General features: G+C 40.9%; 2 protein-coding genes and 1 long non-coding RNA gene across 3 annotated transcripts; all 3 read right to left on the bottom strand.

Annotated features, from left to right (window-relative positions):
- Positions 1-2,453: 2,453 nt before the first annotated feature.
- LOC142945290 (zona pellucida sperm-binding protein 3-like) lies at positions 2,454-5,726 on the bottom strand. Its single transcript, XM_076086708.1, has 10 exons — positions 4,745-5,726; positions 4,559-4,674; positions 4,376-4,479; positions 4,123-4,297; positions 3,636-3,753; positions 3,478-3,560; positions 3,243-3,391; positions 2,941-3,108; positions 2,742-2,852; positions 2,454-2,629 (listed from the first exon to the last, which is right to left on the bottom strand). The coding sequence occupies exons 1-10, from the start codon at positions 5,114-5,116 to the stop codon at positions 2,454-2,456; spliced, it is 1,572 nt and encodes a 523-aa protein (XP_075942823.1). The 5' UTR covers positions 5,117-5,726.
- A 389-nt stretch (positions 5,727-6,115) lies between these two features.
- LOC142937768 (uncharacterized) lies at positions 6,116-9,582 on the bottom strand. The gene is made up of 3 exons (XR_012949440.1): positions 8,358-9,582; positions 8,171-8,256; positions 6,116-7,753 (listed from the first exon to the last, which is right to left on the bottom strand). It is a non-coding gene; the product is annotated as an uncharacterized LOC142937768 (long non-coding RNA).
- Positions 9,583-12,216: 2,634 nt separating this feature from the next.
- On the bottom strand, positions 12,217-15,000 carry LOC142937759 (zona pellucida sperm-binding protein 3-like). Its single transcript, XM_076080845.1, has 10 exons — positions 14,615-15,000; positions 14,429-14,544; positions 14,247-14,350; positions 13,992-14,166; positions 13,512-13,629; positions 13,350-13,432; positions 13,115-13,263; positions 12,822-12,977; positions 12,571-12,681; positions 12,217-12,493 (listed from the first exon to the last, which is right to left on the bottom strand). Exons 1-10 carry the CDS (start codon positions 14,984-14,986, stop codon positions 12,291-12,293), a joined length of 1,587 nt encoding a protein of 528 aa, XP_075936960.1. The 5' UTR covers positions 14,987-15,000; the 3' UTR covers positions 12,217-12,290.
- Positions 15,001-15,645: the final 645 nt, after the last annotated feature.

The raw sequence follows: 15,645 nt of genomic DNA, 5'->3' as shown, positions 1-15,645 counted from the left end.
AGGGGTTTCCTGCTTTCTTCTGGGAACCAAGGTGGCAGCTTCTCAAATGTGGGGAGCCTTATAGGAGACAGATGGTTACTTGATTTTGTGTAAACATCCCTCAGACAACAGGAGACTGACTGACTGACTGAAGTTTGATTGACATGCAGCTTCCTGCTGATGGGGGAAAGGCGGCACTCAGTCGTGTTCTTAAGGCTCGCTTCTTTGTGGAGAAGAGAGTCTCCCTTCACTCCTGAGGGTAAAGAGACCCTCTCAATGCTATCAGCTGATTAGTAACCTATGACTCTGTTTTACTCTGTCGTTTTATTCAGGTTATTCTGTTAGTGCACATTTGAGCTATTTGGGCTCGTAAGATCTGTTTGATTTTGTTTATTTGTTTGTATGCTTTTATAATTGTTCTATATCTTTATCTTGTAATAAATACTTAAAAGACAGAAAGCTTCAATGTGATTTTGATTTCTCTCGAGGAAATACTTTAATTTCCACCACATTCCCGACTGCGCATTTTGCTGATAACTGGGCGCACTTGGCACAGAGTACACCCGGCGATTTGCCGACTGTGCAGCTCAGAAATTAAAATTTGAACTGCTCAGAAATCCGTTTGCAGTTGACTTGGAAAGAACACCTGTGGAGCTGATAGACCTCCAGTGTAATGACACTGAAGACAAAGTATGACTCTGTGAGCGCTGCACAGTTTCCAAGCTTCACCGCCGAAACGATGCCTTAACTCCGCCTACATGCTGCTCAAATGCTCTGCATGTTTGGAAGCACATACCTGTGTGAGCAGCTTTTCTCTGTGATGAAGATGAACAAAAACCCACACAGGAGTTGTCTCACTGATGCACCCTCACTCCATCGTGAGGGTTTCCACAGAACCTAACCCCATATATTAATGAACTAGCAGCCAAGAAAAGATGCCAAACATCTAGCTCTGGTATGCATACAATAATGTAGCCTACCTAAACATGTATTCTTTTTGGACTTTGTCCAATATCCCTCCTATCCTGTTTATTAAATGGTGACTCTATTTGGCCCTCAACGTAGTCACAATTTCTTATTTTGGCCCTCTCTGTGATTGAGTTTGACACCCCTGCATATGCTGTATTATGCTAAAAGGTCAAACAATTCGCCGATACATTTCCCAACACTTACGCATTTAAATTGTCTGCGATATTTTGCCGTGCTTCTTGTCTAGCCCTCGCAGCGGTGGCGGTGTTAGATTTTGCCGTGATTATGGTCTTGAATTCCTCATATGCGTTCATGATCATCTCCTGCTCATCAGCGGAGTAAAAAGAGGCTCTTTCTTTGAGTTTATTTGCCATTGTACCGTTAGAAAATCATGGTTTCGGTGATCGACGCTTCCCCCTTTTGAAGTAGGACGGGCACGCGCAATTATCCTGATCGTCTGGTTCGAATTAACGAGTGTTTGAGCGCGGATCAGCCTTGGAGAAACCGAGATAGCCTGATTTCAATCATCGGGTTAATTTAGGCTGGCTAATAGGACATTTGATCGACTTAGTTGAACCACGTACGGGGCCCAGAACTGCAGGTTTCTGCGTGATAAGTTAAGTTTCCGTATTTCACGGCTGCAGCGAGGTTCTGCTTTGCTTTCACTACCCCTCCCTTTTCTCATCCTCTCGCCCCCCCCCACAGTTTGATTTAAGAGCATGCTCATAAATGTAGGCTATAGTATGTTAGTTGACTTGATCATTATGGAGACTTAAACTGTTATACTTTAAAGAGCAGCTTTCTGTAATCACTTTGTGCATGTGCATAGTGATTATAGCGGGATATGTGGCCCGTGCTCGTAGTCAACCTTCAGGTTTCTCTGAAAAACTTTGGGTGACACTGTACATCCTCAGTATAAAGTTAGCAAAATTACAGGATTGAATTAATATAAAGAGGGAACAATACACACCTTTACAGTGAACCATATTTCTTGCAGTTTTGAGTCTCAGCTGTGCTCGCTACATTTTAACCCTTCTGTGGATGCTTCCATCACAGTGAGGACAAGTGTCACAAACTAATTCCTAATTGAGTAGATGGTGCATTCACACTGGAAACATTTTTAGGTATACTCGAAGCAGACAGCGTGCAAACTAGTCTTTTTGATGTCGAAACTAGAGAAAGTTGGTGAGACACCAGAGAGCACAGAAAACAGTTTAGGCTCACATTATCTTTTTAAGTTTAGACAGTAGTATTAAGGTTGAAGTTTGTTGAACTGCTTTGTCCCAAATGCATACAACACTCACATTTTGTACCAGGAAGAAACTACAACATTGAGGTGGCCAAACACATTCAGAAAGCAGGTGTATTCAGCTGGTTGCAAGTCTGGAACCTCTCGCTTGATGCCACTAAAGCTTACACACTGGTCCTTTCAACAATGTTTATTTTTTACAACATTACATATACAATTTAAAAAGTATGCAATTTAAATATATAGCTCTATTAAATTACATTTCAGGGTCATTTGCATCTGAAAGGGCATTTCCTGTTGCAGTTGCATTTGACATTTTGGTCACATCCAAAGTAAACTGAGCAGTTGGGCTGACATCGCCGAGGGCTGCTGTGCCGTTGTTGTCCAGCGCTGCTCCCTCTGATTGCAAGCTGACGTCAGGGGATGTCTTTTCTAGAAGAGCAGAGTCTTCTACAGCATTTTCATCTGTAATTAGAGTGAGTTTTAATTGCCATGCCACATTGCCATTTATAGAAAATAAATGTTAAATCTTTCCATATTTTACCTTCAAGATCCGTTTCACTTTTGACATCTTCATTCTTCTTAGAATCAAAAGTCTGACTCACCGCCTCGTCTGGTGTGGATTGGAAACCAGGAAGCAGTCGCTTCTTCTTATCTAGGATAGAAATAAAATTTTTCATTAAGATCTTTCTTTACAGAGCATAAAATGCTTGGACAACATAGTCAACACAAGGGGCAAATACAATTAATAGTTAGCAAAGGTAAATCATATGATTTAGAGTTCAACTCTTGTGACAGTGACGAGCTGCCAATTGTATCAACAGCAGGAAGCTCCTCCTCAGGTATTGGCTCACTTTTCTGCTTGGCTGGCAAGACCATCATCGGACCCACTCTTGCCTCCTGTTCAAACACTAAGCAGAACAATTACAAAACCATGTTTGAAGCCTGTCGTCGCAAAACATTTAGGCTACTGAAATGCATCATGACAACATCTGCAGCCAATATTGCAAGATATCCATTATACAAGTTTCTATAAGAATCCAACCTGTATTGGTCCTCGGTCTGCTCCTCGAGAACGGTTCAGGTTCATCTTGATTTACAAACCCACGAGGACCAAACTTGCCGGGGCTCCTGGGCTCATCGTGACTTTGACAATACCCACATAAATAGTCGTTTCCATCAGCTGACCTCCATCTGAAAAGCAATTTAAATATTCACACACTTCCTTATTTACTCTCCGTTTGTACAATGGAAGATATTTCCAGCTGGATCTCACTTGCCTTCCATTTACAAGAGTGCACGCCTTGTTTGGTGCCTCCGCATCATTTTCTGGTACAGCATTCAGGTGACATGTGATGTAGAGCTTTCAGAGGCAAAAAGTAAGTGTGGGAAGACAATCTACATGTGTAATAATGTATTGAGCCAAGTAGAGCCTTACCTGTCCTTGTTCCTCATTATGAAACCTAAAGGCATCAATGTTCAACTGGAGCTTGTCATCCTGTGTCCTGGATAAGAAGTGGGCCCTAGAACCTGGAAGCTCAGAGTCAACCAAGCACCTATGAAGGGGGAGGATTTTAGAGTTGTGCTAGTAGTGGCTAATCTTCCCTTCAATGCAGTTGTGTAGTTGAGTCAAGCCCAGAACTGACTTAGTGAATCAATGCCATTTTTAGAAGTCTAGAAGACAAGTCAGAAACAGACTTCACTCCAGTCTAAAGTCATCTGGTAAACTAATTTCTTTCCAACTCCACACACCCAGATTTCTCATTTTCTAATTTGTAGTCTTCAGACCAGACATCACTTGAGGTAATTTAGCAGACAAAGGCATAACACAATCCTTAAAAACTGTCAGCAAACAAATATGTAATCTCATGTTTTCTAGGTTCCCCTTTGATTTACCATCAAGTTGCAGCCTCCCAAGTACTTACCCATTTTCAACAAAGACGTATCTGGGAACAGAGTGTATATCGGGGGTAAGTGTAGCCACACAACTGCTCACAAACACTCGGAGCCCCATGTGATGACCAACGCTGACTGAGGCTTCGATGTTGATGGGCTCACCGATGTAAAACACATTAGAGCTTCTTCGATAACGCCAGTCATCTGCACGAAAATTATAAAATACATAAATACTGATCGCAAATAAGTCAAAACACAACATCAGAAATGAAGGAAACCTACTAGTCATGATTCTCAAGTCAAACGCCAAAGTTGCCTCTACAGCTTGGTTAGACATGAAGGGGATCCAGGTGGGCATGAGTGAAATACTGGACAAACTGTACTTCCTAAGAAACAAAAAAACATTTCCAAAATAGTGAGACAGTGTCTGGAGAGCTTTAAAAATATGAGCTTTAAAAGACAGACCTTTCATAATGACACTCAAGTGGAATCACAGCCTCATCCATTCGAACCACCCCGTATGGAGAGGCCACAGGAGAGTACACGAGAAGGTTTGTGTAGACCAGAGCATCTTCAGTCATCTGTGGGGAGTACATGCGTTTAAAACTAGTATAGCGTATAATAAAATAATTAAAATAAATCCATCATTACCCAATGTTTGGTGCCGCAGTCTACGAGTCCAACAAGGATTCTGTACTCATCTCCTGAAGACGTTGTAGCTCTACAGTAATCATCGTGCTCCACTCCAAGGCGTAATTCGTCGCCATTAACAGGAGCTCCAACTCCAAACAGGTCAGCTTTGATAATAATCTCCAACGAGTCTGGATGGCAAGTCAGTTGGACAGTATTCACCTGCTCTGGTTCCTCGGCTGGAGCCTTTTGTTGCGGAGTGCGTTGGGAGCTCCCTGTGGTCTGAGGACTTTGAAGTAAACCATGTTGTGTGGAATCTTTGAAAGGAAAAGCAAAAGATGACCTGAAACAGATTCCAACCAGGAGGCTAACCCAAAAACACAAGGTCTTCATAGCACCAAAAAAACAGCAAACTGGTTCAGAATGCAAACTGTCCTCCTGTCTGACCCACTAGACAACACATCAGTCTGAGCAGTGAAGCGTTTTTAACTTCATATTCAGACAATCAGCCTCTTCAGAACAGCACACCTGAGCCTAATCATCCACTAATCAGCCTGTAATTGGTTTCACACCCTCTCAGACTCAAGACCAAAGTCTGATGAAGTTGAGGAGGATTGAACCATATTTGAATATGTTAAAACTTTAAAACATAATACTATGCTGTTGTCTCGCTTGATGCTGCTAGAGTGCCGTTACTCAATGTGAGGGCAGTGCACTCACAATCGTTAATAGGCCAGGTAGAGTTTGGCAAAACCAAGAAGGTTAACAAAAAAAAAAATGGACGTGCGTCAGTTGATTCCTCTTTGCTGTTGAGAGTTTTACCATTCATAAGCATTAAAAGGACAGTAGCTGTTGTGGCTTTCTTCTAAAATCTAACAGCCATGTTTTTTCTTATGTTCAAATTCAGTGTAAGGTCAACAAACTGACTTGTTTCGCACCTTTGGCTTTCTACACACCTGGCTTGGTTAATTTGGTCAGAGCAAAAAAATTGCATATTGAAGTAAAACGCTATGATTATCATTGCATCAATGACCCATTTGCTTAACTGTTTACGCCTTTTTAATCGAACAAAAAACTGTCTCTTACAAACAGGCTACGGTTATGGGCGTTTCTAATAACTGTTAAACTTAACCCTTCCATACTGTTTGTAATTAATGCCTTCACAGTATGGTTCAGGTCAATTTTGACCCAGACCAAGAATTCCCTCATAGTAAGTGTCTATACCAAATTTTAAACTACAGATCTATTTAGAATGTCTAAATAGCCCATGTCTCATTAATCCTTAATAAATGTTTCAGAGAGCAGGGAGAGTATTTTTTAACATTTAGTTTTGGATTTTCTATTACACATTATCATGTCCTGTTTTACATAAAACATACAAGCCATAATGATTTAAATATAATTTATTGAATTTGAAAATGGCATGAACATTCTGGAACTGTTGGAATTTATAATATAACCATATTTAGATTGCAACCATTAAACGCTGTCCCCACTGCTATATCATAAGAAATCATAATTAAACATTAATTCAACATTTACCACTTAAAACACAACATAATAAAATGCTTATTATGAAGTAGTCAGTCAGTGATCAGAGTTTTCTTCCACATTGTCTTCCTGCTCTGACACATCCTCCAAATCACTATCACCCTCCTCATCTTGGAAGAACAGATCAAGGGCCTGTTGCACACTAAATCTTGCTGCCATGATGTCAGTCACTGAAATGGCAGCTCAGGTACCTTTATGTTATGAACCCCCCCTCCCAACCCAAATTGATTCAAATGCGTTACTTTGTAGATTATTTGATAATATTGCAGGTGCAGGTGCTTGCAGGTGCAGATCTTGTGTCTGTGACAAGGCACCCTCTGACCTCTGGATGACACCCTTTGTGCACCATGATCACTCCTGTGCCGTTTTACTATTTTGAGGCTCTCCCATGCCCCTTCAAAGACCAGCAGGTGTCCATCTCTGCGGGAACCTGGGCAAATGTTGGAACACAGACAGTTCTCGTGACAGTGTCCCCCTTGAACTGTCACCACTGTCTCATAAAAAATACGCAGAAATGGCCTCTACAGTTTCAGGATTCCCTTAAACCACCATTTTCCTTGATTTGACCCACACTGGTAGATCTAAAATCCATCTCAATAGATACGGGTCAAATTTGACCCAAAACAGCCTCTGTGTACAAACATTTGTAACACCTGTACAAAAGTACAACATTTTAAAATATTTTCATTTTCACATATTTTGGGTCACTTTAGGAAAAGTCATCAAATTTCAGGCTAAAAGGATGACATTTAGGGTATTTTTTACTACTGTCAAATGTCAAAACGGGTCAAATTTGACCCTAACAGTATGTAAGCGTAGAGCCAGGCTTCCATTTTTAACAATATGACAGACGGCAAGCATATCTCGGTGATAGAGGGTTCAACATTTTTATTTTAGTTTAAAGGATCCCGCTTCAAACCAATCGCCATGATCCCGGACGCATCTCAAGAACCTTTGCAAACACCCGGGATCCACAGGGTGCATTAGAGTCTTTGTGATAAGGGACCCAGAAGTGCAAAAATGTTAACTCACAGGTTTTAGGTTTTACTCTTGCAAAATACCCCTCCCCCCCCCAAAAAAAAAACCCCGCTAGTACACTGCCAAATACGTTAATGTTATCGTAAAGAACACGCAGAACTTAAGATGGTTGAATTTTATTGTCACAATGCCAAGAAAATGAATCATCATGGACGTGTTGATCGTCTGGATTTTTGTTCTTGGGCTACTTGCTGTTGAAAACCATCAAAGGGCCAAGTGTTACAGTTCCACCGGCCACGATTTCTGAAACACAAAAACAGTCATAAGAGCACATTTTGCACAGAAATACCACAGGTTTGAACGAGTTATGAAAATCTAGTTAGGATCTACAGCATACCTTCAGGGATCTGAGGGCTCACATTTGTGTCATAGCCTGGAGTACTTTTGTAACAGATCCTGTCACAACAGCGACACACATCCCTGCCATCCTCATTTATCCATCTGATGAAAAAAAAAAAAAAAAAAAAGGACAGTACAATTTTAAAGGTTTTATGAATAAATCTGTCTGCGTCAATATATTTGCAATAGACAATGTATTTGCCGTTTGTATAATGAGTGGTGACACCCTAAAGCCTAAATATTAACACAACACTTTTCACAAGGCAGCATGGAAAACAGATGGAATTAAACATAAGTACAGACATCTTAACAGTTCAGTCTTGGTTAAACTAAATAAAAACGTAACAAAACACTGAATTATAAACTTTTCCTTTCCAGCACTTTTCTTCCAAGACTTTCTAAATTTTGCACACATTTAAAGAAAAGATTTCAATGATTCACCAGCAGCAGAGTTGAGTAAAAACTTTCCAAACCTGTACAAGGCTTTGTATAGTAAATGAATACACAAAATAAAATCACCTTGAATGTACATAATTGCAGGCCTTGTTGATGGGGCTGCTCATCCCCATTTCAGAGGTTGCTTTCAGCTGGCAAGTGATAAATATCTAAAAAAAAATATATATATAGAGATCATAGAAATGTCAACATACAACTTTGGAGCATTTCCAAACACGTTTAAATCATCCGAGTTATGAAAGTGGCTCACTGAGTTCCTTGAATCCTCGTAAAACAGGAAAGCATCAAGCTGCAGTTGAAGCGAAGAAGCACTCGTTCTGGGTTGGAATAGTGCGTTTGATCCTTCCTCTTTTGCATCAGTGAGGCACCTGACAAATAAATGTTATCAATCAAGACAAACACCATTTTTTGTGTTTCATACTGTGAAGCTTACTGAGCTACTCTTACCCATGGTTTTCAATGAATTTGTATCTGGGAACTGACATTGCGTCAGGTGACAGAGTGACGACACAGCTGTCGATGAAGAGCCGTCTTTGTTCTGAGTCAGGCCCAGTGTAAGATGCCTTGAGGTGTAGGAGTCCTCCAATGTAGAAGGTCCTGGAGAACGTCTCACTCGTCCAGTCATCTAAATGTAGACACAGACATCACTGCATGCACACTTATCAACAAAAACAAAAGTTGTACACACGTACCAGTCATCAGTTTGAGAGAGAAAGCAGCGATTGAAGCAGGAGTGGAGGGGGCCAGGTGCAGCTGCTGATCAATGCTGCTCACAAGGTGTGTCCTGTCACAGAGAAGTTAAAAAGTCAGCCACCATGAAGTCAAAAAACAGCTACTTTGTGCAAAAAAAAAAAAAAAAGACAAATATCTCACCTTTTATAGTGACAGGAAACCGGAACTACAGCATGCGTCCTTCTTGTAATGCCATGATAACTGGCAGCTGGTGATACTATCAGCTTGTTTGAGTAGATCACAGAGTCATCAGATATCTAGAGACAAATATAAAGACATTTAAAATCAGGGAACATTCTGGAAAAAGTCCAAACTTTTACTCAGCCACAGATATATCCATCATCATGTATCAATCAGCAACTTACAGTTAATTTGGAGCCACAGTCTTGCAGTCCAGCTTCAATGACATATTCAGAGTCACCGGCAGCAACAGCTCGGCACTGAGTTCTCTGTGAATGCTCTGGTTCGCCTAAATAAAGCTCCTCTAGATACACAGGGCGTCCATTGTTATACAGGTCAGCTTTTACCACAATGATCATGGACGCATCGGTGCATTGTACACGGACAGTGGATCCATCATTGAATTGTGGCCTGCTGATGTCTTCTGCATCAATTGTGAATTTGGCAGATTTATATTCCCTTCCTTCAGGATCTATCATAGGTCCATCTTTCAAGGTCCGAATAGCATCTGCAACACCAAAAGCAAAAGATATCATCAGGGCCAGAGAGGCTGAGTGAACTGCGATCACCATTGTGTTCTTTTCTCAGGACGACAGGACAACGCTGCAGAGCCTCCTGCTCGACACAATCACTAAGACAAGTAGGCTAATGCGAATTTAAGAAATCCAAACTGTACTGTATCTTATGTAAGGTTCAAACACTCAATCTTAAATACTTCCCAGTTCAGACCAATCAAATCACATGGAGACGACAGCTGAACGCAATTATTCATCAACTGATGTGGGAGAATTAAAGCTGCAGTCACCCTGAGATACAAGCCTGTGATTGGCCCACACTTAGCCAGTGGCGTGCCCAGATATTGTTCATAGGGGTGTCCAGATGGGGCCACTGAAAATATTGTGGTGGCACACCAAAACCAAAAGCTGTTAACTGACTTTCAGCAATTCTATTCTGCTGTTGTAGGCTTTATAGGCAAATTGAGATCTAGTCAATACGAGAGCTAAGTAATCACATACGGATGTACTTTGGCTTCATATTTCACAGTTTATGTTACGAATGATTTGATGTGTATAGACTAATACCGGTACAGTTACCATTTTGAGTTCCACAACAATCCAGTTTTAATGTGTTGCATATGTTCGGAAATGCATTGTTCTTCAAATTGTCCTTTTACTTGAAAAGTCAAATATATAGCTTTAATTTGAAGGAGTACATTGATTGTAAGGAACAAAACATTTACCAGGAACAAGGCTACTCAAGTTTAAAAACACCTCACAAAGGCCCACCTTATGAATAATTAACTTGCGGGTCAACAACCCCCCCTTGGCAATGCCGCTGCACCCATCATTTTATAATATGTTGCCCAATTTTATATTGTAAACATTCATATCTGAGACATGTTTTTATTTTTTTAAAGATTGTTGGTACATGGCCACTTCACTTAATTTTCTGGATTTCCCAATGCATTAAAAATAATTCTAGAGGCTGTAATAATACCTACCTCATAATTCAGGTTTTGATACAACTGATATTTCACGTGTCCCCTTAAACTGAACTAAATCAAAGCTCAGGACTTGCCTAACTGAACCAGAATGGCCTCACTAATGTACATTTATAAGACGTAGTGAAGTTTCCGCCTCTATTCTGCACTTTTGAAACATCGTGTTACGTTTTACATCCAGAGTATAAAGTTTGCATTAATATTCAGACCAAACACTTTCACATCTCGACAGTGAAACATATAATACGGTCTTTTTGGTGTGGAAACTGGACAGCTGGGGAAAGTTGGTGAAACACCAGAGAGCACAGAAAACTGTTTTTAGTCTCACATTTTTGCCTTCTCTGAAGTTTGGACAGTAGTATTTTAAAGTTGGTTTGTTTGACTAAATTCATATAAACAAAAAAAGTTCAGAAATTAGTGTTTGGTAGATTATTTCTCTATTGTAACAATGCTTCTTGGCAATAAATGTTATACTGTTGGAAAGCCTGTTTATTTACCTTTCAAACGGTGCTCCATTTGTAAGGAACATGCATTTGTGGGATGAGCAGCACAGCCGAGTATGTGGGTTGCGCCCATGAAAAATTTGCCAAATCTACTCTGCCAAACAGCTTATTCTGCTGTTGCTATTGACTCTTGTTTGGTGGATTGGATGATTGAAGTCTATCAGTAACAAGGAAGAAACAAGACATATTAGCAATTTATTCATTTAAACAGGAGCCTCAGTAGCGTGTGGAAGAACCATACACAGCCACAACAGCCTGGCACCTCATGCTGGTCACACACTGCTGTGGGATGGCATTCCACTCCTCAAGCAGGATTTGTCACAAGTCAGCCAACGTGGTTGTGTTGGTCACGAACAGCTGATCCCACAAGTGTTCACTTGGGTTGAGGTCAGGACTGTTGGCAGGCCATTCCATCCTCCACTCCCAAATTCTGGAGGTAGTCTCTGATAAACCGCTCTGTGGGGGTCAGCGTTGTCATCTTAGAGGATGGAGTTCGGTCCCAGACTGTGGAGAAATGGGATTGCCACTGGTTGCAAAATCTCATCTCGATTTCTCTCTGCATTGAGATTGCCTCCAATGAAGACTAGCCTCATTTTTCCAGTGATGGAGATGCCGCCCCACACCATCACAATGCCTCCACCAAAAGGTGTTGCTCTATCAGTGCAGCAATCAGCATAGTGTTCTCCCCGTCTTCTCCACACTTTGACCCTACGATCCAACTTCCTTAGGCAGAATCTGGATTAATCGCTGAACATAACGTTCCTCCACATGTTCAGGTTCCAGTGCAGGTGTTGCCGACACCAGCGCAAACAGGCCTGACGGTCAATAGCAACAGAAGAATAAGCTGTTTGGCATTGGTAGAGTAGATTTGGCAAATTTTTCATGGGCGCAACCCACATACTCAGCTGTGCTGCGCATCCCAGAAATGCATGTTCCTTACAAATGGGGCATTGTTTAAAAGGTAACTAAACAGGCTTTCCAACGGTATACAATTCATTGCCAAGAAGCATTGTTACAACAGAGAAATAATCTACCAAACACTAATTTCCGAACTTCTTGTTCGATGTTTATGTAGTATACTCACATGTTGTACCAGGAGGAAACTTAAACATTGAGGTGGCAAAACTACATTTAGAAAGAAGGCGTATTCAGCTGGTTGCAAATCTGGAACCTCTCGTTTGATGCCACTAAAGCTTACACACTGGTCCTTTCAACAATGTTTATTTTTTACATTACATATACAATTTAAAAATATAGCTTGATTAAATTATATTTCAGGGTCATTTGCATCTGAAAGGGCATTTCCTGTTGCATTTGACATTTTGCTCACATCCACAGTAAACTGAGCAGTTGGGCTGACATCGCCGAGGGCTGCTGTGCCGTTTTTGTCCAGCGCTGCTCCCTCCGATTTCAAGCTGACATCAGGAGAGGTCTTTTCTAGAAGAGCAGAGTCTTCTACAGCATTTTCATCTGTAATTAGAGAGTTTTAATTGCCATGCCACAGTGCCATTTATAGAAAATAAGTGTAAAATCTTTCCATATTTCACCTTCAAGATCCGTTTCACTTTTGACATCTTCATTCTTCGTAGAATCAAAAGTCTGACTCACCGCCTCGTCGGGTGTGGATTGCAAACCAAGAAGCAGTCCCTTCTTCTGATCTAGGATAGAAATATCATTTTTCATTAAGATCTTTCTTTGCAGAGCATAACATGCTTGGACATCATCAAAACAAGGGCCAAAAATTTAAAATAAAAATACTCAGCAAAGGTAAATCATCGATTTGGAGTTCAACTCTTACCGACTTTGTTGTTTATTCCACTTTTCCACTGGCTGCCATACAGTGAAGAGCTGCCAATGTTATCAACAGCAGGAAGCTCCTCCTCAGGTAGTGGCTCACTTTTCTGCTTGGCGGGCAAGACCATCACCGGACCAACTCTTGCCTCCTGTTCCAACACTAAGCAGAACAATTACAAGTCCAAAACCATGTTTGAAGCCTGATGTCACAAAACATTTAGGCTACTGAAATGCATCATGACATCTGCAGCAAATATTGCAAGATATCCATTATACAAGTTTCTGTAAGAATCCAACCTGTATTGGTCCTCGGTCTGCGCCTCATGAACGGTTCAGGTTCAGCTTGATTTACAAACCCACGAGGACCAAACTTGCCGGGGCTGCTGGGCTTATCGTGACTTTGACAATACCCACATAAATAGTCGTTACCATCAGCTGACCTCCATCTGAAAAGCAATTTAGATATTCACACACTTCCTCATTTACTCTCCGTTTGTGCAATGTGACACATTTCGGGCTGGATCTCACTTGCCTTCCATTTACAAGAGTGCACGCCTTATTTGGTGCATCTGCATCATTTTCTGGTACAGCATTCAGGTGACATGTGATGTAGAGCTTTCAGAGGGAAAAGTAAGTGTGGGAAAACAATCTACATGTGTAATAATGTATTGAGCCAAGTAAAGTAGAGCCTTACCTGTCCTTGGTCCTCATTATGGAACCTAAAGGCATCAATGTTCAACTGGAGCTTGTCATCCTGTGTCCTGGATAAGAAGTGGGCCCTAGAACCTGGAAGCTCAGAGTCAACCAAGCACCTATGAAGGGGGAGGATTTTAGCGTTGTGCTAGTAGTGGCCAATCTTCCCTTCAATGCAGTTGTGTAGTTGAGTTAAGACCAGAATCTGACTCAATGCCATTTTTAGAAGTCTAGAAAACAAGTCAAAAACAAACTACACTCCAGTCTAAAGTCATCTGGTAAACTCATTTCTTTCCAACTCCACACCCCCAGATTTCTCATTTTCTAATTTGTAGTCTTTAGACCCAACATCACTTGAGGTAATTTAGCAGACAAAGGCATAACACAATCCTTAAAAACTGTAAGCAAACAAATATGTAATCTCATGTTTTCTAGGTTCCCCTTTGATTTACCATCAAGTTGCAGCCTTCCAAGTGCTTACCCATTTTCAACAAAGGCGTATCTGGGAACAGAGTATATATCGGGGGTAAGTGTAGCCACACAACTGCTCACAAACACTCGTAGCCCCATGTGATGACCAACTCTGACTGAGGCTTCGATGTTGATGGGCTCACCGATGTAAAACACATTAGAGCTTCTTCGATAACGCCAGTCATCTGCACAACAATTATAAAATATACATAAATACTGATCACAAATAAGTCAAAACACAACATCAGAAATGAAGGAAACCTACTCGTCATGATTCTCAAGTCAAACGCCAAAGTTGCCTCTACAGCTTGGTTAGACATGAAGGGGATCCAGGTGGGCATGAGTGAAATACTGGACAAACTGTACTTCCTAAGAAACAAAAAACATTTCCAAAACAGTGAGACAGTGTCTGGAGAGCTTTAAAAATATGAGCTTTAAAAGACAGACCTTTCATAATGACACTCAAGTGGAATCACAGCCTCATCCATTCGAACCACCCCGTATGGAGAGGCCACAGGAGAGTATATGAGAAGGTTTGTGTAGACCAGAGCATCTTCAGTCATCTGTGGGGAGTACATGCGTTTAAAACTAGTATAGCGTATAATAAATGAATTAAAATAAATCCATCATTACCCAATGTTTGGTGCCGCAGTCTACGAGTCCAACAAGGATTCTGTACTCATCTCCTGAAGACGTTGTAGCTCTACAGTAATCATCGTGCTCCACTCCAAGGCGTAATTCGTCGCTATTAACAGGAGCTCCAACTCCAAACAGGTCAGCTTTGATAATAATCTCCAACGAGTCTGGATGGCAAGTCAGTTGGACAGTATTCACCTGCTCTCGGTCCTCGGCTGGAGCCTTTTGTTGCGGAGTATGTTGGGAGCTCCCTGTGGTCTGAGGTCTTTCAAATAAACCATGTCGTGTTGAATCTTTGAAAGGAAAAGCAAAAGATGATCTGAAACAGATTCCAACCAGGAGGCTAACCCAAAAACACAAGGTCTTCATAGCACCAAAAAAAACAGCAAAATGGTTCCAAATGCAAACTGTCCTCCTGTCTGACCCACTAGACAACACATCAGTCTGAGCAGTGAAGCGTTTTTAACTTCATATTCAGACAATCAGCCTCTTCAGAACAGCACACCTGAGCCTAATCATCCACTAATCAGCCAGTAATTGGTTTCACACCCTCTGAGACTCAAGACCAAAGTCTGATGAAGTTGAGGGGGATTCAACCATATTTGAATATGTTAAAACATTTCCCACATTTTTGCTTTATTGCATGTTTCTTTGGAAATTCAATTATGAGTCACAGTGCATCAAAACTGCAAAAACTTTCAAGACAGAAATGCAGTTCAAACATGAAGAAAAAAACCATGGAAAATGCCTCCACATAATTTACACTAAAGAAAATCTAGTCACTTTTTAAAAGATATAAATCAGTAAAGAATACCCAGCAATCATTTAGATTTTGTTTTTAACAAGTTTCCGTTTTCTAACCAGTTACTCCTTGATACAATCAGAATATTGTGTTAAGAGTCTCTCAATAGAAATAATGGTATGATTTTATAGAAGCATAGTGCAATGATCATAAGTCATTCAAGGCACATTTTTCGGAGAACAGCTGCACAGACTTCATGTAAATAAACTTTGCACATATATAAACA

The sequence above is a fragment of the Anarhichas minor genome, unplaced genomic scaffold, assembly GCF_050575085.1.
Source record: "Anarhichas minor isolate MPS153535 unplaced genomic scaffold, ASM5057508v1 ptg000007l, whole genome shotgun sequence".
In the NCBI taxonomy this organism is placed as follows: domain Eukaryota; kingdom Metazoa; phylum Chordata; class Actinopteri; order Perciformes; family Anarhichadidae; genus Anarhichas; species Anarhichas minor.
The sequence above is the reverse complement of the archived record's forward strand: the minus strand, read 5'-3'. Positions and strand labels throughout refer to the sequence as shown.